Genomic DNA, 21845 nt, shown 5'->3' on the forward strand with positions numbered 1-21845 from the left:
TACGAAAGAGTTAGGGGCTTTCCTGGTGGCTTAGATAGTAAAGGATCTACCTGCAATGCAGGAGACCTGGGTTCGATTTCTGGATTGGGAAGATCCCCCGAAGAAGGGAATGGCAACCCACTCCAGTATTCTTGCCTGGAGAATCCCCATGGACAGAGGAGCCTGGTGGGCTATAGTCCATGGGTTACAAAAAGTCAGACATGACTGAATGACTAACACTTTCACTTTTCACTATGAGAAAGCTGTATTGTTTTTTGTTTTCTTATGAATTCTGTAGATATTTAATTAAAATATATAGACACTATACATTCTCAAAACAGAACCACTTTTTTATGAGTGCATTAAAGATTCAAGAGTCTAGGTATAGCTCTTCTAGGAAAAGGTAGAACTAACAAAGACATAGTTTTAACAACAAACCATTCTATTTCCTTGTATTTTTAGATGTGATAATTATGATTCATTCAGTTCAGATGCTCAGTCGTGTCCAACTCTTTGAGACCCCATGGCCTGCAGCACACCGGGCTTTCCTGTCCGTCACTAACTCCCAGAGCTTGCTCAAACTCATGTGCATCGAGTCAGTGATGCCATCCAACCATCTCATCCTCTGTCATCTCCTTTTCCTCCTGCCTTCAATCTTTCCCAGCATCAGGGTCTTTTCTAATGAGTCAGTTCTTTGCAGCAGGTGGCCAAAGTATTGGAGCTTCAGTGTCAGTCCTTGCAATGAATATTTAGGACTGATCTCCTTTAGAATTGACTGGCTGGATCTCCTTGCAGGTCAAGGGACTTTCAAGCATAGTTCAAAAGCATCAATTCTTAGCAGTGCTCAGCTTTCTTTACGGTCAAACTCTCACTTTCATACAAGACTACTGGAAAAACCAGAGCTTTGACTAGATGGACCTTTGAGGGCAAAGTAATCTTTCTACTTTTTAATATGCTGTCTAGGTTTATCATAGCTTTTCTTCCAAGGAGCAAGCGTCTTTTGATTTCATGACTGCAATCACCATCTGCAGTGATTTTGGAGCCCAAGAAAATAAAGTCTGTCACAGTTTCCACTGTTTCCCCATCTATTTGCCATGAAGTGATGGGACTGGATGCCATGATTTTAGTTTTTTGAATGTTGAGTTTTAAGCCAACTTTTTCACTCTCTTCTTTCACTTTCATCAAGAGGCTCTTTAGTTCTTCGCTTTCTGCCATAAGGGTGGTGTCATCTGCATATCTGAGGTTATTGATATTTCTCCTGGCAATCTCAATTCCAGCTTGTGCTTCATCCAGCCCAGCGTTTCTCATGATGTACTCTGCATATAAGTTAAATAAGCAGGGTGACAATATACAGCCTTGACGTACTCCTTTTCCTATTGGAACCAGTCTGTTGTTCCATGTCCAGTTCTAACTGTTGCTTCCTGACCTGCATACAGGTTTCTCAAGAGGCAGATAAGATGGTCTGGTATGCCCATCTCTTTCAGAATTTTCCACAGTTTATTGTGATCCACACAGTCAAAGGCTTTGGTGTTGTCAATAAAGCAGAAGTAGATGTTTTTCTGGAACTCTCTTGCTTTTTCTATGATCGAATGGATGTTGGCAATTTGATCTCTGGTTCCTCTGCCTTTTGAAAATCCAGCTTGAACATCTGGAAGTTCTTGGTTCACGTATTGCTGAAGCCTGGCTTGGAGAATTTTGAGCATTACTTTGCTAGTGTGTGAGATGAGTGCAATTGTGAGATTAGTGCAGTGAGTGCACTCAATGCAATTGAGTGCATTGCCTTTCTTTGGGACTGGAATGAAAACTGACCTTTTCCAGTCCTGTGGCTACTGGTCAGTTTTCCTTTCCCAATTATGATTAAACTATGCTTAAGAATTGTCATCAAGTTATTCTCAAACTAAAAACATTTAGGGAATGTATATATGACATGATACCAATATTGATTATTCTAATAATAAGCTGAAAAACATATATACCTTTTATAAATAAAATCTAAATCATAGTTATTCACTATCCTCTTGATTTATAAATCCTTGGAGCTCCCAAACATGTGTCCTAATTTTTTTAGGTGGCCTGGAGAGTGCATTTGGCTTATCAGTGTTGATGGTGTGGAAAATCCTCAAAGGAGAGAACCACCTCCCCCTCTGGAAAGTTTACCAATAAATCAGAGAATGCTCAACCCTGTTATTGAGCCAGTTGACTGTGCTTATTGATTATTCCAGCTTCACAGGGAATTTTAGGTTTAGAAGACAATGTTAATAAAGTCTGTTTGGTTCCTTAGAAAAGAGGCATTTCACAAAAATGAAAGGAGTATACCTTTAACTATTTAAATTTTGGAGGGAATGTTAAAAGTTTACTCTACCCTGAGTACCTTTCACATAACAAGCTTGGTAGGGCCAGGTATGATGCTGTTTTCTAAGGTGAGAAAATTAAGCTCCCAGGTAGTCAAGTGACTTTTCAATGCCTACATGAAATTTGCCTCTGCCTGATTCAGCTGCTGTCACACCCCTTCCTGCCAAGTGATAAACTTTTCCCATAACTTCCTTAATTTTTCATTGCTGCCAAATTACTGCCAACTAGTGTCACTGTCTCCAGGTTTAGCCCATGTTGGCAATGTATTTTCTACATTGAAGCTGAAATGATCTTTTGAAAATGCAGATCGAATCCTATGACTCCTGTTTTTAAAATCCTTCACTGGCTTTCTGTTGTTCTTTGAGAGAGTAAATCTTTAACAGGGCTAAAAAAGGACTGAGAGGATCACCCCCTCAATCTCTCCAAACACGTCTCTACCCACATCTCCTCTCACACTCTTAGTTAGGCTGCACCATCTCCTGACCTTCTGTTTGCTCAGTCTGTAATGCTCTCCCTAATTCCTTCAGGTTTCAGTTTATTCTCTCATTTTTATTTGTAAAATATTTTAATGCCTTTTCATTTTCCACATACTAACATCATTATTACTCACCTCATATTTATGAAGAATTCATAGTACTGGTTAATGTTCTCATCTGAAATGTTAAGTGACTTAACACTCTGGCATACTGTAAATCTATCATTTCCTGGTAAAGAGCACTTTATTTGAATGTTCAAGTTACTATCAACAAGACTATCTTAATCTACAATATTTGACCTGTGCCATAAAATATTTGTTGTTAATACTATTAATTTTAAATTTCAATATAATTGGTTGTATGTCAACGTACATTTCTATTGTTACAGAATTTTTCAGTTTCTATTCTTTTGGAAAAGTTTCCTCTGAATGTCCATAGTTCTGTAGTGTGTGAACGAATCCAGCATGAAATGTGGCTGGATAAGAGACTGTAAGATAGAGTTTGAAACAGACATTATTTCACTCTCTATATACCTGGAACATAAGAATCCACATATTATCATATTAATCAGCAATGTACGTCATGTATAAATTAAAACACATTTATTTTTCCATCATACTGGTCCTCTAAAAAAGCAAGCTATATTAATAGATTTCTAAACTCAAGTTTTAATATAAGTTTTAGACATGATCATTCAGATTTAGCAGTGACAGTAACATAATAGCCTCATGTTCCTATACCATGCTGGAAGGCTCATTCCAATTACATTTAGTAATTATTCTTATCTTTTCTTGCTACTTTTGTCCTTAACATATTAAAAAAACTAGGCATCTTATTGGAAATGAAGAAACTTAGGTACTATTCAGAATCTGCATTTTGACAAAATCCCCAGCGAATCTAATATTAATTAATTTATTTTTGGGTAAATATGTGAGATTTAAAATTACCCTTAAATTGGTTCTGCTTGACTCTAAAGCTTCTGTTTCCAACCACAAGGCTGACGTGACTCCAGTCAGAGGTTACGTTTACATCTTTGCTCTTCAGTACTGCGCTCAGTCACGTGTGACTCTGCGACCACATGGACTGTAGCCCGCTAGGCTCCTCTGTCCATAGGATTTTCCAGGCAAGAATAATGGAGTGGATTGCTATTTCCTATTCCAGGGGATCTTCCTGACCCAGGGACTGAACCACTGTGCTACCTGGGAAACCTCTTCAGTGCTGAGTTAGCTCTAAATTAACTGTATCTGTCAGAGTGTTACTGAAAGAGTGTGTAGTGGGGTCTGGCTGCTCACCTCTCAAAAGCCAATAAACAGGCCAGGTTGGCGATAAGGAAAGTTTGCTTTGTTTCAGATGCTGGCAGTTGCAGAGGGGGAGGGTGGTGGACATCTGTCCAAAGGCCCACTACCACCCCCTCCCCACAAGCAGGAGGTAAAAGTTTTTATCGACAGAGTTGGTGGGGGGAGCTACATGCCAAAACAGCACAGTCATCTCTAACAGTCACCTTCAGATTGATCATCAGTGGTCTGACCAGCATCATCTTGGTTGTTTTGGGTACAGTTCATCTTCAGTTCCAGGATCCATTTGCTCCCATTTCGTAGCATCCAGGTCTCGGAATTGCGGCAGCTCATGTCCTGGCTACAGTCTGGTCATCATGTAGTTAACTTCTCCCACTTGGGGTTTCAGCATCTGTAAGACAGATCACAGGATATGGCTAAGAATATTATTCATAGTCCTTGAGAAGGAATTAAAGGTCCTTGACTGTGTTTAATGACTACATTACTATTAGTTGGTCTCCTTTGATTGTGTTCTTTGTTTTTGTATTTCTCTCTTCTCTAATTAAACTTATTCTTTGACTGAAGCTTTCCACAAATGAAAGGCAGGCAGAAGACATGATTGGTGGTGGGGGGTGGGAGGCAAGGACCACAGGGTTCTGCTCTGTTTCAAGAGTCTCTTAGTATAAGTTGATCCTCAAAAAATGTGCTTAATAAGAAAGATGGTCCTTCCATGAATCATAGGTGAAAAATGCTGATGCTCCTCAGGAAACAATTCACACATCATTTCCCACTTCCCCCTGCACTAATGCTAAAATGATTGCTTAAATGCTGACAATATGTGAGAAGCTAATTTTAGTCTTTCCCTCTCCATTAGGAACTAGAAGTATGAAACCACGAATTGGTGATTTGAACAGCTGTCTTACCTTCTCTGCATCACTTTATCAATCACAGCATTGCTCTCTGTCCTGGGTTTTATGAGTTTATTTCTAATGGCCACATGTAAAGCCATTTTCCCCGTTCACAAACTAAGATGCCTGTAATCTGCAATTCTTCCTGTTTTGCCTTCCCAACCCCAACTGAGCGCTTGATCACCTATTTTCACGTCATTTCCTGCTCCAGGCATGGCTGTCTTGCCTGCCAGCAACCTGAGTGGTTCCCTATCATCTCCAAGATCAAGTAGCAAATTTATTCTTGGTTTATGTATGTAACCCACATGTCAGTTGTAGATCTATTACCCATCGACACCTAAAAAGTTCACCCCAAACCCCAGGAAGCCAAGCTCCTCTTGAAGATTTCTGTGTCTCTGAATCTTTCACATGAACACTCTTACTTCTCAGCTTGGGTTTTAGTGGATAGTCCTTCTGTAGCAACTCAGATATGTAATTCTGCTTGCTAAGTTCTACAAACACGTAAGGAAGCCCATAGAATTTGGCCTTAAAATTAGCTGACGCAAAGAGGACTTTTCAATTCCATTATATCACAAAGCCCTTTTGACCTAATTTTGCCTATCTGTCCAGTCTCATCTCACCACCACTCCATGTGCTGTTTCCCATATCAACACACCACGTCCTTCCTCATTCCCCTATTTTAAAAACGTGTTACTACGTCTTCTGAAAGCCCCTTTCCAGTCGCCCATAAAAAGATATATACATATATATATATGTACACACACAAATTTATGCTTCTTACAAATATAAAATAAAAGCATATCAAAGATTTTATTTAGCTCAGTTAATGAAGGAGCTAGTAAGATGCTACAACTAGTTCAAAGGAGAATCTGAAGAGTAGAAACATACCTAGATCATTAGGAATAGTTAACTAAATTTCCTTCAAAAATGTTAAACTGGCTTATTCCACATTGGCGGAAGAGAATCAATTGAATTTCCATCAGAAAAGAATCCACTGGTACCTCTCTGGACAAGAATCATTTGCATTGCTATAGTTGTCTACAAATCACAGAGTTGTAAATAGCTCAAAGATCACGAAAGACACAAAGAGCACCCAAACCAGACACCTTGGATGGGTGTGCTAGACACCACCTGGTTTTCACTGAAGACATCCTGCAGTCTTTTGGGTTCATTTCTAAGGCTTTCATAATTTTTCTTTATATTGTCTTTCTTTCTACCATCTTCTGCTCCTCTTTTTCCCCATTTGGTTGATCCATGTTGGCTCCCAGTGGTTAATTCGTTTCTTTCTAGACACTCCCCACCCATGTTTAATAGCCTATCAACAATTTTTTCAGAATCACTATAAGCTAAGCAGTGGTTTGCAAAATGATTCATTTTTTTCTCCTTTTGAACAAAATCAGGAAAATATTTTCCTGTGCTTAGGCTTCTGGTGCCTGTAATGTTTCATGCAGCTGGGCATGGAGACTTGAACTAACTTGAACTTGTTGTTCAGTCACTTAGTTGTGTCCGACTGTTTGTGACCCCATGGACTGCAACACTGCAGGCAACACTCTCCATCACCATCTCCTGGAGCTTGCTCAAACTCATGTCCATTGAGTCAGTGATGTCATCCAAACATCTCGTCCTCTGTCATCCCCTTCTCCTTCTTTAACTACTTGTACAGTTTCTTAATATATATTCCCAGGTCTTAGACTTCAATTTTTCTTTGTGACTTTGGAAAGTTGAGTACAGTTTAAATAGTATTCTCTTTAACAAAGAAGGTAACAGCAAAAGAAACCTTGAGAAGTCCCATTTTATCTGTCATGTTACATTTATATGGATGCATATTCTCCAAATGGTTCTCCTCTGCCTTATATATTCATTTAATTGCTCTAAGAATAAAATTTTGGTTGAATTTTCCATAATTCTCAGAGTACTAAAGAAGTCATTCTCTGACATTTTGTTCACAGGTTGAAACAACTCTCTGGCATTTAACTTTTGTCATTTCTGTGTTTATGTCCTTCTAAATGTGAAATACTTGGAGAACCTTAGATGGTTTGGTTTATGTTCCTCTTCACTTTCTTCCTTACTGGGGTGCTGCAGTCCATGGGGTCACAAAGAGTTGGACACGACTGAGCGACTAAACTGACTGACTGAGTCCAAAGCATCCATCCCCACCCCATTTCCTTTTTTAATCCCGAGGAAATAAATTCCATGTGTGAAGACTAGCCATGTTTTTCTGCAAGTGGTCATACCTAGAAATACTGATTTAGCATGTGATACTAAACTGAATTTCAATACTGTTGAAATCACACTGAATCTTTGAGCCCCCTATAGGTCATGTCACACATCTTGATCTGTTTCATATTTGTTGATCTGTTCATGATCTTTACCAGCAATATAACCACATAGCAGATCACCTGATGGCTTTGTGTGTCATATTTGATGAAGATATTTGGTTGATCAAAGTTGATATTAGACTTCATTTTTTTTAGGATTCTTTCAAACAATTTTTTTGGGAGGAGAAAGAAATGGCAATCCACTCCAGTGTTTACTAGCAACCCACTCCAGTAAATCCCATGGACAGAGGAGCCTGGCAGGCTACCGTCCGTGAGGTTGCAAAAGGGTCTGACACAACTTAGTGACTTAGCGACTAAACAACAACTTTTTTTTTTTTTTTAGGCTGCAGTTCTACCAATGAACTGAGGAAGTCAACTGGAAGAGGAAATATCAAAGGATCTTTTGAGAAGGCAATGAAGACAGCCCCTCAACTTAGCATAAAGCACCCATCTCCAAGGTCCCATGGTGGAAAGTAGTATTGACAGTTCATGTTTCCTGTAATATGAATCTACTCTAAATCATTCCCTTATAGCACCAAGTAAAGTAAATAAAGGAAAGTGAAAATTATCTATGTTTTAAGATACAAAATAATGTATTTATTATTTTTGCCAGTCTCACCCAACTAGATTTAGCTCCTTGGTAGCAGAATATTTCTGTTCTTCACTGTCGTATCTCCAGAACTTGGAGTTATTCATGCACCTGCTTGAACTTTGATTCCTGCAGCCTGGCCGCATGATAAAGTGAACTTTGAAGTTCTAAATGCTAGACTCAGCATGACAACAAAGCTTTTCCTGACCTGGCCTTGATCTGGTTTTCTACCCTTTCCTCCCGACCTTGCTTGGGCAGCAACACTTTCACATCTTTGTGCTCATTGCTTTGGTTTTAGGTCTGGTTTTGTTTTTTGGTCCTCAGGTAATTCTCTTCATTTCATGTTATTCAATTAAAAGCATATATCCACATGTATACGTATAACTGAATTACTTTGCTATATATGTGAAATTAATACAATGTTGTTAATCAACTATGCTCCAATATAAACTAAAAATTAAGAAAATATAAATATATAATTATACACAGTATGTTGTGCACATATATAATATATATAAAACTTTATCATTTATTAATTTTATTCATATCTTTAAAATATTTGTGATAGGATGGTTTTGCGGTATTCTCCAAATCCAAAGTCCTATGTCCTTTTCCATCTCTCTCTATTTTAAACATTTCTGTGTAATTATGTTCCAAGAGAGATTTTTTTAAACCATCACACGATTGATTCTGTTTTGTTTTTATCTGATGTAAGTGCTTATTTTAATAAGAAAATTTAGGTGGTACTAATGGTAAAGAACCCACCTGCCAAAGCAGGAGACTTAAGAGACGCAGGTTTGATCCCTGGGTTGGGAAAATCCCCTGAAGGAGGGCATGGTAACCCTCTCCAGTACTCTTGCCTGGAAAATTGCATGGACAGAGGAGCCTGGTGGTCTACATACAGCCCATGGGGTTGCAAAGAGTTGGACACAACTGAAGCGATTATGCGTGTGCGCACATGCACACACACACAAACACATGCATTGTGATTACTGACATATTCTGGTGTATTTCTGCCACTTTTAATGTATATTTTAATCTACCATATTAATTCTTTACATCTTTTCTCTCTTTACATGGCATATTTTGATTTGATTATATTTTCTTTATGCCCATTCTTATTTCCCATCACTGGTCTGAAAGTTACAAATTTTCTAACAGAGTCTAAAATTTAGCAGTCTTGCTATTATAAGACAAAGATTTTGAAACATTTAAGTTTCCATTATTCATTCTGCTGTTATCAAGTATTTTACTGTCACCATATTTTTAACACTCCTCTAATTAATCTGTTATTGTCCTCACTATCTAGAAGTCAATATTTATTGGTGTCTACTACCATGATTTTACCAATTTCTCTTTCATTATTGCATCATGTAATCCACTTTTTTTTCTTCTAGTTCTTTTTTTTCCTAATTCTTAATTAGTTCTTTCAGCAAATGTTCATAAGTTTTAGCCTGTCTCTGTTAATGTCTTTACTATATCTTCCCTTTAAAATGGATTCAGATGGATATGAAAAAAATTCAAACATACAGAAAGTTTGAAAGACTTGTACAGTGAACACTTACATACCAACCATACAGATTCTACTATCATTAACATTGTGATGTTTTTGTTTTATCATGTCTTTTTATCTTATTTTTTTGATGCATTTCAAAATAAGTTGTAGACATCCATATACTTTACTCCTAAATGATTAGCCTGAATATAACTAGCTAGGGTTCAATATGTAGAGTTTCTTTTTTGAAATAAACTATGCAGAATACATAAAACTCAAATGTATCATTTTTTGAGTTTTGACAGATCATATACATGCATAACCCACACTTTCATGAAGATATAGAATGTTCTTATTACTCCTGAACATTTCATCATGTCCCTCCCTAGGCAAGTTAAGGTGAAAAAGAAATCAGAATATTCTGATTTCTTTTTCACCTTAACTTGTGTGCTTGTTCTAGAACTCTGTATGAATGAAATAACATACGCTATACTCTTTAGTCTAAGGCTTTTTCACTCAATGTAATGTGTTGAGATTCATCTGTTTGCCTTTCTTTGTTTCATTTTGTTACTTTGCAGTATTCAGTCTTATTGGTACACCATGGTTTGTTTATTTATTCTGCTGGTGATGGACACATGCTGCTTTTAGTCTTTGACAGTTATGAATGAAGCTGATACAAACAAATCTTTTTTGAATGTATGTGGAATTTCTGGGGTATGGGATGGGTGAATAGTTATCAACAGTTTTTTAAGAAACTGCCAGGCTATTTCCAAAGTGTGTGGTTTTTTTTTTTTTTTTTTTTTTTTATAATTTCAGACTCTCACAGCAATGTTTGAGAGTTCTGTTGGTCCCACATTCTCTTCAGTATTTTGTCCTGTCAGTCTTTTGAAGTTTAGCCATTGTGTTGGGAACCACTGGTGTATTGCATCATTTTTAACTCTCTTGTTAGATTGAGATCTCTCATGTCAATATCATCTTCACATTGTTGTAGCTGATCTATTTTTTTCCTATGATAATTTTTTTCCTTTAATAATTTAATTAAATCTTGTAATGGTATGACATAACAGCAAGGAATTATTGAGAACTGAGTCTTACTAACACAGACTTTAATTAATAAAACTAGAATTTAATATTCAGTGAAACACATTTTCTTTCCTAAAATTATCCCACTTTTTTATTTAACCAAACACAGCCAAGGCTAATTTGTTTTTAAAATCAGTTCAGTTCAGTTCAGTTCAGTCGCTCAGTCATGTCCGACTCCTTGCACACCATGAATTGCAGCACGCCAGGCCTCCCTGTCCATCACCAACTCCCGGAGTTTACTCAGACTCATGTCTAGTCAAGGCTATGGTTTTTCTAGTGGTCATGTATGGATGTGAGAGTTAGACTACAAAGGAAGCTGAGCGCTGAAGAATTGATGCTTTTGAACTGTGGTGTTAGAGAAGACTCTTGAGAGTCCCTTGGACTGCAAGGAGATCCAACCAGTTCATCCTAAAAGAGATCAGTCCTGGGTGTTCATTGGAAGGACTGATAAAAGAAAGTGAAGTCGCTCGGTCGTGTCCGACTCTATGCGACCCCATGAACTGCAGCCTCCCAGGCTCCTCTGTTCATGGGATTTTCCAGGCAAGAGTACTGGAGTGGGTTGCCATTTCTTTCTCCAGGGGATCTTTCCGACTCAGGGATTGAACCCAGATCTCCTGCATTGCAGGCGGACGCTTTACCCTCTAAGCCACCAGGGAAGCCCTGAAGGACTGATACTGAAGCTGAAACTCCAATACTTTGGCCACCTCATGCGAAGAGTTGACTCATTGGAAAAGACCCTGATGCTGGGAGGGGTTGGGGACAGGAGGAGAAGGGGAGGACAGAGGATGAGATGGCTGGATGGCATCACCGACTCGATGGACATGAGCCTATGATAATTTTTAAGATTTCCTCTTTTCCTTTTCCGCTCTGGAGTTTCACTTCTATATGTCTAGGTTTGGATTTGTTTTCATTTATCCTGCCTTTTCAATCTGAGAATTTAATTGTGAGATATTTGATTTCTTTAATTCTGAAAAATTTATTCTCTTTGTCCCTTTGCATATTGCTTCTTCTCCATATATGTTTTTATTCCTTAGAGGATTCTTTTTAGACATATGTTTGAGCCTTTCACTCCATCCACTTATCATTTATATTCCCCATCTGTTTATTTCTCTAGGCTATGTTCTATGTAATTTCCTTTCCAGCTAATTGGGTCTAGACCACTGAATAATACACTGAGGGGATTTTTTGTTTCCATGAATATTTTAAATTTTGTTTAATTTTGATCAAAATCTGCCTGTTTTTTTGTCATAGTGTCTTATTTTCACCCTAAGGTTTACATTTCTTCCTTATTCTTTGAATATATAAAATACACATTTTAAAGTCTCAACTTGCTGCAACCTGCATTGTTTCTCAGTTGCTGTTTTCTCCAATTTTTTATTTGATTTCATTTATGGTGTAGAATTATTTTTGGTATGATTTGTAATTATGTCTGTATGCTTTCTATTGGGGGTAATTTTTATCAGTTGGACCTTAAGGTATATTGGTTGGTATATGTTTTTCCTGCAGCAGCGGTTTCTTACTGGTTTCTGATGGGGCTATGTGACATTTCTGTATAAACTTCTTAGCACAAGATTCCACACTTTGAGGGTAGCTGGGAGAATCCTGTCCCATTAATGTGGAAGACTGGGTGATCTGGGAGTTCCGATTTGTGAAGGTTTACTGTTTCCACCCATGTTCTGGACCAGCTGAGAGCTCAGGCTTGTAGGTTCTATTCTTCCAGGTTCCTGGGTCCAGCAGAGACTCAGCTCCAGTTTCCCCACCATGAATGGGGCCTCAGTCCTCAGACGGGTCACACAAATACCAAAACTGCACACCCTAAGGAGCATTTCTTTGGGGGTTACACTCCCCTGCTGCTCCCCATGTATTCCCACAACTGCAATGGATTCCTGCCTATTTTTGACTTCTTTTGATCTTGGCAGTATATTGAAGATAAGCTTAAAAACAATTTTTTTGGCATTTCTGTATGTTTAGGTTAGAAGGGCAATTCTTACTAGCTCAGTCTGCTATCTGGATTGTAACTTTCTAATTATTCTTTAAAGCTATTGTAATGTGGCTTTGTCCCCACTATTCCATTGAAAATATTTCCACTAAGGTCTCAAAAGACCAACGGATCATTCTGTCCCAGGGACATTCTCCAGTTTTTATAGCACACACCGAGTTCAACCCCTGGTTGGGGAAATAAGATCCCACATGTCACACGACACGGCCAAGAATAAATAAATAAAGTTGGGCTTCCCTGATGGCTTAGCAGTAAAGAAACTGCCTGCAACGCAGGAACCTCAGGAGACGCAGGTTCGATCCCTGGGTCAGGAAGATCCTGTGGAGAAGGCAATGGCAACCCAATATTCTTGCCTGGAGAATTCCACAGACGGAAGAGCCTGGCGGGCTATAGTCCACAGGGTTGCAAAGAGTCAGACACGACTGAAGTGACTTAGTACACACGTACATATGCAAAAAATGGTGTTCATTACTCTTCCCATTTAAAGACTTCTCTCATATGGCTTCTCCCAGTTCCCCCTGCTTTCTAGGTTGCTCCTTCTCACTCTCTTTTGAAGGCTATAAGCGAGTAATTTTTCAATCTCTGGCTCTGCCCAGATGTTTCTCTTGGGCTCTGCGCTTGTGCATCCAACTTCCTACTCTTGATGAATTCCCACTTCACTTCTGGCTTCTAGCTGCAGGGGCTATGGCAGATGAATATCTTCTAAAGGACTGTGATCTGTGGGACTCCAAAACCTTAGGGAAGAGACAAGTCTCAGTGAAGAGAAAGCAGGAAAGTCTTCAGTGAGGAGATCAAGCTGAAATGTAGTTTGTGGACTAAGACAGCAGGGTTTGGAGGACACAACTGAGAGAGGAAAATAGCTGAAAGGAGAGAAATCATAAAGAAGCTAAGTACTCACTGATTCCTGAGCTTCACGGGGGCAGGTGTCAATCACAACCCTCTTTTCATCCTTAGAACCTATTCCAGCATCTGGTGTATGCTAGACTCTGAGCGAATGTTTACATAATAAAATGAGACGGTTGTAAATGCTTTGCATTATTTTCCATGAGAGGGATGTGATAAAAGATCTTGTTCTCTTTTGATAGGAGGAAATGAGAAAGAAGGATAATAGCTTTGGGCATTTAGAAGGATATAACCCAGTTCTGCAAATGTTTAAAAATGCCTATTGGGTTAGCCACAGTTGAGCATAGCCCCTACATCAGTGTGACACCCTCCAGTCCATTAGATTTATTGGCTGTGATTCTTATGGAGGCAGATTTTCTTCTTTTTCCCAGCACTTGGTGGAGGTAGGTGTCCATAATACGGAATATGCCTGTGTATGTACTCAGTTGTGACCAACTCTTTGTGACCCATGGACTGTAGCCCACCAAGCTCCTCTGTCCATGGAATTTTCCAGGCAAGAATACTGGAGTGGGTTTACTCCTCCATTTACTCCTCCAGGGGATTTTCCTGACCCAGGGGTCAAATCCTCATCTCCTGTGTCTCCTGCATGGGCAGGAGGATTCTTTACCACTGAGCCACCTGGGAAGCCCCATAATACAGAACAGATCTTTCCAATGGATATGGCCTCCTCAACACATTTCCTGTACATCTATTAGAAAATACGTTTTGTGAACAGAAATTACATACAATAAATCAGTCACTGGGTCATAGAAGCTGAAATTTCCCATGCATGCTGCATATCCCCCCTCTTTTAGATACTTCACTCAAGGTGGCCAGGGAGGTGAAGTCCCTTCTGGGTTCAGTTTCTCCTATTGATGCTTACTCTTTTCTGCAGAGGAAACACCCTTGTTTTCCCATTCTTCCTCTGAGAACTTCCAGGGCTCATGGGCAACTCTCCTATGTTTGAGAGGTTCTTGGCTTTTGAAATCTGTTTCCTATACTTCATGATCTTATTGAACGGAAAAAATGTAATTCTTGTCTTTGCATGATGCCATCTTCCCCTCCACCCCACCCCTGGTGTGTGGTACTGTCTTCCTCTTCATTTGCTAGATATTTTTTGTTGGGCTTTGAGATTTTTCTGTCCTCTCCCAAACTCTTTTCCCAGCCATTCTGTAGAGCTCTATCTCCATGCTCTCTCTGAAGTGTCTCCATCGCTGTGAACTACTTTTGTGAATTCACCAATTATACTATGGCTTAATTATATATATGAAAACAAAGATTGGTGAAGTTCATCTGTGTTTCAGCTCGCCATCTATTGTATGATACAGACAAACCACATGTTATAATCCAGGGGTAACCACAATACTGAGGGCATAGGAAAAGAAGACCACTGAGACACTGGTTAGAGACAGCGGTGTAAAATTTTAAAAGTTTTCATTTCGGACTCTGTATTGTTCTTGGTAGACGTTCTAGACAGAGGTAGCCCACTTCCTGCAGAAAGGGACAGAGGCAGTCTAATTGGAACTCTAGTCCCAGTTATTTAAAGTTATTCCTTAGAATAAAAAGTGGCTTTGCCTGTTATATAAAAATACAGAGGCACATTGCTGTACTGTGACTCTCTTACAAAGGGGTTAGCAATTTTGACAAATTTGTAAGATTAAAGTTTGTTCTAGCTGACTTTCCTACATTATAGTGCTAGATCTCAGACAGAACTTTAAGCTGAGAAGCTCCTGGAAGTGAATACAGAGTAGGAAACAAAAGGTGGGAAGTAAGAGGTAAGGAGCATAATATGCTGTACTGTCTAGCCAGTCCAGACAAAGACGGTGTGTTTACTGAACACACACAACCTAGGCCTGCGAGTAGCAAAGAGAACCTGGCCAAGGCAGGACACAGCTCCACTCCTCCAGTCAGACAGTGCTGAGGGTCAGCCAAGGGGATGGGGCAGGACAGAAGATGTGTTTTTTTGTAGATGTCATGAGATACCCTCACACTGAGTAGATATAGTGGTTAAAGATTTCTGACTGTTTCAATGATGTTTGGGGTCTTTTAATCTCTTCAAGGGTGCCACTAAAAATGACAGTATTCAAATTGGTGCCAACACACATACACAGTGTGTGCCGAGAACCACAGTAGTAGCACATTTGAAATTAAAAATGGAAGGTATCGCTTTGCCCCTTTTTCTTATCAGGTAGCCTGCCACGGCTTTAACATCTCTCACCTCAAATGAATATCATCTGTTTCCTTTATACCCGAGCCCTGGAACATGAGAGCTCATTAAAATCCGAGAAATTTTATTAACTCTCTCTGATAGCTCCCCCGTCCCACCCATTCTTTTCTTTATCTTCCTTTCACAAGCAGGATTATGAGGTTGCTTGACAGATTTAATATCATCATGAAAAATCTCCCCTTGGGCCTGCAGTAGATCACATAACCTTAAGAGCCTTATTCAAATGAATTGATTCAAATGAAGTAGGCAGACACCTCCGAACCAGCTCAGCATCAATACATTTCCAAGTTCTCATCCACACTGCTTGTTATCTCATTTGTAATAGAGCAAAGAACCACTAGACGGAGCTAGGGTTTAAGAAATCACTGCTCTGAGCTGGGTGACGGATGTGCCTGGTAGAATTTTACCTTGTGGAAGAAGTATACCATTACTGGTTTCAAAAGCCCACGCAAGCCTTCCCTAACTCTGCAAACAACTACCATCCGTTCACTTTGTGTCTCCACAAGGCGAGATAGGGTGATGTCTGTAATGGCCCGATTTATCTGGTCACTCTAATGATGACGTCTGACCGTGGTATAGTACTCTGCAATTGAGGGGGCTCTCCCCTAATCAATTACTCTTGCTCTTCAATCAATTAAGTTTGCTCTTCAAGGCATCTCTGAGAGATTGCTGGGCAATCTATTTGAGAGATGAATAAACTGAGAAGGTATCTATAAAACATTAGGATGCGTCAGGATGGTTAACCTGGACAGCTGAGGTTGCACAGTCAGTATCTTGCCTCTTACATTCCTGTATCAACTGCTGCTTGTCCCAGCATGGAACTGACTAGGAAATGATCAACTCATTCTTTTTGTGGGGCAGTTCCTTAGTCTCTGGTCATACACCCTCTGGGGACATACAGTGAAAAAACAGATAAAGCCCATGTGCAGGTAAAAATCTCCCCAAACAGTCTGAGCTCCTGCCCAGAAATCTTGAGTTGATGTAATTCTTCTTATACCAGGAGGCAGGTATGAGGACCAACACAGCATCCTGAACAGGGTGGCCCGTCCATCAAGTTAAGGCTGCACTTTTAAAAAATTAATTTATTTTTTATTGAGCTTTTAATTTTGTTTTGGAGTGTGCCTAATTAACGATGTTGTGATGGTTCCAGGTGGACAGCTGAGGGCCTCAGCCATACATATACATGTATCCATTCTCCCCCAAATTCCCCTCCCAGTTGGTATGCCACGTAACACCCATCAGAGTTCCCTGTGCTGTACAGTAGGTCCTTGTGGGCTATCTTTTTTTTTTCATTTATTTTTATTAGTTGGAGTCTAATCATTTTACAATACCGCAGTGGGTCTTGTCATACATTGACATGAATCAGCCATGGATTTAAATATACCAGTGTGTGCCTGTCAAGGCTGTGGTTTTTGCGTTTTTGTGTGCTAAGTCACTTAATAGTGTTCGACTCTTTGCGACCCCATGGACTGTAGCCCACCAGGCTCCTCTGTCCATAGGATTCTCCAGGCAAGAATACTGGAGTGGGTTGCCATGCCCTCCTCCAGGGGATCTTCCCTGCCGGGGGATCAAACCCATGTCTCCTGCACTGGCAGGCGGGTTCTTTACTGCTAGCACCACCTGGGAAGTCCTCTGTGGTTTTTAATTGATGTCAAATGCCTGGGGAAGCTGCCCACCCCAACCCCAACCTCCAAGCATTTGCCCTCAGGGACAAGCCCCATCCCACCTGTTTAGATGTTTGTCAGACAGCTTGTTTGTTTCCTAATCTTACACACTGATCATAACAGGCTGTGATTCTGCTAACAAACAAACAAACAGAAAACCTTTCTGTATATATACATGTATTTTGTTGGTCTTTGCTAAAATATTCACTGGATAAGAGTGGAAATCGAGACAGCCCGCAAACTTGTTAAATGTCTGGAGCGTGCGTTTTTGACTCTGGGTTATCTTTAAAAACAACCCAAGACAGCTCTTCTGGAGTCCAACCAGTTAGTCACTCTGCAAGCCTGACCCCTTAGGTACTTCATTAATTAATGGTCAAACACTGGCTTCCGAATGCAGGTGGGGCAACTTTCACAATGAGGCTAAGAGACCCTAGAGGGCCAGCAGGAAGGGGTTTCAAGAGCTTTAGCGGTCCCAAGGGTTCCGGCCTGGAACGGAGCACGGGAGGAGAGGTACAGTGTCACGTTCCTCCAAGACTCCCTGCGACCTCGTTGGGAGTGAACCAGCCAGAGACAGCAGCTCCAACACCCTCCTCGCCACCCAACCCAAGGCGCGCACTGTGCACATTTCCAGGCTGTGCCCAGAGCGCGGCGCTGCCGGTCCAGCCTTGGCCCTCCGCGGCGCTCGGCTTCCTGGCAGCTGCGGGAGCGCCCCGCTCGGCCTCCCGCAGGCCGGCGGGGGACACGCGCCCGGTAGGGGGCGCCGCGGGCCCGGTTGCGGCGGCTCCCCCCTCCGCCCACCCGGAGGCGGCTGCGGCGCGGCGAGCCCCGCGCGAGTACACTGCGAGGCGGGCCGCGGGGAGGGAGGCGCGAAGAGGGCGCGAGGGTGGCAGCCGGAGGGAGCCGCCGCCGCCCCTGCCCGCCCGGGTCCCCGTGGGGCGCATGGGGCGCTTCCAGCCGGGATCGCTCGCGGGCCTCGCGCCCAGCTTGCTGCTGCCGTGAGTCGCCGCGCCGGGACGCCCCCCCAGACCCCGAGCTGCCGGGAGGATGACCATGGCTGGGGGCAGGAAGGGACTGGTGGCCCCTCAAAACACATTTCTGGAGAACATTGTCCGGCGGTCCAATGGTAAGAGGTGCATTCGGATTTGACACCCCGGCTTTTTATCCGTGCCTTTATTGCAGACGCCTCCCGCCGCTCGGCGCCAGCAGATGCAGCAGAACCCCGGGGCTCTGCTGGGAGCCGCGGCGCGGGGCTGACTCCCGGGGCTGGGAAGGGTGGGTAGAGCGGGGCGGGGTCTAACGGGTCCCCATCCCAAGAGGAGCGCTCTCCTGGGGTCGCTTTTGGGGACCTTTCGTGCACCTTCTCGGTCTCCTCTCCAGGGAGTGTACCAGCTGATGAGCAAAGTCCCGGGAAAAGTGATGGGAAGCTGGTCGCGGCAGGAACGGCAGCGCCTTCCCCTTCGGTACTGCTCGCCCCTCCGTTAAGGCTCTCCGGGTTCTCTGGCCGCTGTCCACGGCGCCGCCTCCCCCAGGAGAGAGCGCCCCAGGAGAGACCGGCACCTCCGAGTCCCGGCCCCGAGGGATGGGAAGATGCGGCTGCTTCCACCTCCCACCCAGGCACCTGAAAAGTCCGAGGGGTAGGGACGTGGGAACCTAGGGACGTGCTGCAGGCTGCCGGATTCCACCTCCTCACCCACCCACACCCTTCGAAGTTAAGGCTCACGAAGGGCAGAGTTTCCTGAACTCGAGTGCAAAGTGGAGGGGCGCAGGTACAGACCTGTCATCGTTCCTCTCTTCCAAACCACAGCAGTGTTTTATAACTCTTGCTCCCCTGTACATTCTCAAACTCACCCAAACTGTAAATGTATCCATTGCTCGATAAACCAGAGCTCCAGCCCCTCTCTTTCCCAGTGGCATTAAGATGGCATGAGGTGTTGGGAAGTCCTAGGAGCAGGGGTAGAATGCAATCGTTTCGAACGCCTTTAGTACTCACAGCAGAGCTTCCAGGGTAAAGCGCTTACAGAGCAGTGAGCAGTTGGAAGATGCAGTGCAAGCCGTTCATCAAACAGGCTGAAATGACAGAGGACAAGCCTAGAGACGTTCTCTACAGGCTCCTGGTCCCCATCTCCTCCCAGAGTCAGATGCCATTCTGTTGGGAGGAGGTGAAGAGCCAACTCAGGAAATGGGTTTTTAACATGTATAAATATCACTGTTGCCGAGCCTGAAGGAGATTGTGTTAAAACTCTGCACTTCTATTAGGATTTAGTTTGGGATTCAGGGGAAGGGCATGGAAGTGACTTATGCTACTAGAAAATACTCTTTATAATTAAAAACAGATTTAAATTTATCTTCTAGTAAATAACTTATCAACTAGGATAGCAAATCATCATGTATTATTCAGGCACTTTGTAGAAATGTGCCTCTTGAAGAATTTCTGGTCAATCACCTTTCCTTTCAAAGTGAAAGTGAAAGTCGCTCAGTCCTGTCTGACTCTTTGCTACCCGGTGATCTATACAGTCCATGGAATTCTCCAGGCCAGAATACTGGAGTGGGTAGCCTTTCCCTTCTCCAGGGGATCTTCCCAACCCAGGGATCGAACCCAGGTCTCCCACATTGCAAGTGGATTCTTCACCAGCTGAGCAACAAGGGAAGCCCTTTTCCTTTCAAGGGCTTCCTCAAACTCAGGTGGCTTTCGAACAGTCCCAGCCATTACCTGGGGAGAGAAGAGAATGTTAATTACTACGTGAACAGCCACAATAAACTCTTTCGCCGTGAAAGAGCTGCAGGTGATCATGGCTTTTTAAGTAAAATCGCTATTTAAGAGTTAATTTTCTGTGATTGCTGTTGTTATTGGCCTGTTGTGGGTTATCGAGGGATTCTTGCTATTTGAGGATCCCATTGACAGTGACATCAACTTTTTCATAAGTATCAATGACAACTGCATTTTTTTGGTGAAGAGATAGTGTCCTTTAAATATGAGGGAAGACCGTATCTAATGTATACCTTATCATGTTTTTGAGTAGTAAGAAAGAGTAGTGGAGAGAGTAGTAAGAGAATCTTAAATGTGACAATCACAAGGTTCCTTAGGCTTGTAGCAGGAAATGTAGAATCATGGAGCTAATAACCACAGTAAAATGATAAAAAAAAGATACGAATTCTGGAGCTGACACAATTACAAAAACTCCTGGAACTGAGAAGGCAGAATACCTTCTGATTTGGTTGGTCTTCTTGGAGCTTCCTCCCCTCTGTAAACAGACATGGAATGTTAAAAGAATAAGTAGCAGGCAACATTGTTAGCACTGGTGCTTTAATTTCAGCTCCAATTTCAACAACTTGACTTCAATTAACTAACCAACCAAAACAACATCAACAACAAAACCAAACATCTTGTGAGGAGAGACGGATGAACATTTAAAATGATCTACTGTTTCAAGGTTGTGAGATTTCAGTTTTTAGTGACCCCTGTCTTCATATTTCCTGAGACCAAATAGGAAAAACAATCTGTACTCTTGGAAATATCACAATATCTACAAGCATCATGTTATTTTACTGTGATGGAAAAAATCTATTTAAAAATATTGTCTCCTTCTAGAATCCACTAGCCCTTTTTTTGGGGGGGGGGCATGAAAGTGTTTAAATAGCGTTTACCTTAAAATAGCAATACTTTTTGATCATTTTCTTAAGTATTTTCTCCCAGTGGTCCTATGCGGTATTATTGTTCCTCTTTTACAGATCAAAACACTGAGTCCCAGGAATGTTAAGTGACTTATTGGAAGTGGCAGGCAGACAGTGCCTGAGGCAGCTCTTCAGAAGGAATCATTCATCTTTCTTATAGCATCGTTGTTTCTCCAGCCATTGTGACTTAGCTTGTAGAACTGTTTTCATCATCCTTTAAAAAATCTCTCATTGTGTGCTAATGGATAATAGAACTGGCTTTGTTCTGGGGTATTTGAATATCTGGTATCTGGAAAATCATAGAACTGAGACAGGCCTTAGATGCTTTGTCGTCTACCTCTCCTTCCCTAACACAGTATAAATGAAGAAATGAAAGCAAGTGAATTTTCTCAAAGATTTAAGGGCAGAACTGATGAACCCCTAAGCCCTTTGACCCCAGTGTCATGCTTCTTATGGGATACCTTGAAGTGACCTTCCTTGTATTACCATTATTTTCTCTAGAGAAGCACAATTTCCCAGTGGAGATTAAATGAAATGTTACAACAACAAGAACGGCACCCATTTTGGCTAACAGCCTTGCTGCCACATCCAAGCAGAATCATAGGGCAAGGCACAAGCTAATTCTGTTTCAAGTAAGGGCAGTATTTTCACCTTTGTCAGCGGTTTAGTTGTGGTAACAGCACTTGTCTGTCTGCCTTTTGTAGAGTATTAAGTCACTTTCCATGGAATATCACCTTTGATCCTCATAAGCCAGCAAAGGAGGTGCAGTGTCTCCATTTTAGAACTCCAGGGATTACGAATCTTCAGGTTAAGTCATTTACTTACATTTAGTTAGTAAGAGGCAGCTCAGGGACTAGACAACAGTTGTTGTTGCTACTGGTTTTTTCATTCAACAAAGATTTATTGAGCATATTTATTGAATGCTGG

At 41.6% G+C, this 21845-nt stretch overlaps 1 protein-coding gene and 1 long non-coding RNA gene across 4 annotated transcripts in view; both read left to right on the forward strand.

Moving 5' to 3' along the window:
* LOC122708225 overlaps positions 1-8370 on the forward strand; it is a 78545-nt gene extending 70175 nt beyond the window's left edge. For both annotated transcript variants that reach the window (XR_006345062.1, XR_006345061.1), the window contains exon 5: positions 7651-8370. This is a non-coding gene — a long non-coding RNA (uncharacterized LOC122708225). The remainder of the gene's footprint in view (positions 1-7650) is intronic.
* Positions 8371-18090: 9720 nt separating this feature from the next.
* The window catches only part of KCNH1 (potassium voltage-gated channel subfamily H member 1), a 406833-nt gene continuing 403078 nt past the window's right edge, over positions 18091-21845 (forward strand). For both annotated transcript variants that reach the window (XM_043924426.1, XM_043924427.1), the window contains exon 1: positions 18091-18369. In XM_043924426.1, the coding sequence (XP_043780361.1) occupies positions 18291-18369 (79 nt within the window). In that variant the 5' untranslated portion in view covers positions 18091-18290. The remainder of the gene's footprint in view (positions 18370-21845) is intronic.

Source organism: Cervus elaphus, chromosome 14 (genome assembly GCF_910594005.1).
Source record: "Cervus elaphus chromosome 14, mCerEla1.1, whole genome shotgun sequence".
Lineage (NCBI taxonomy): Eukaryota > Metazoa > Chordata > Mammalia > Artiodactyla > Cervidae > Cervus > Cervus elaphus.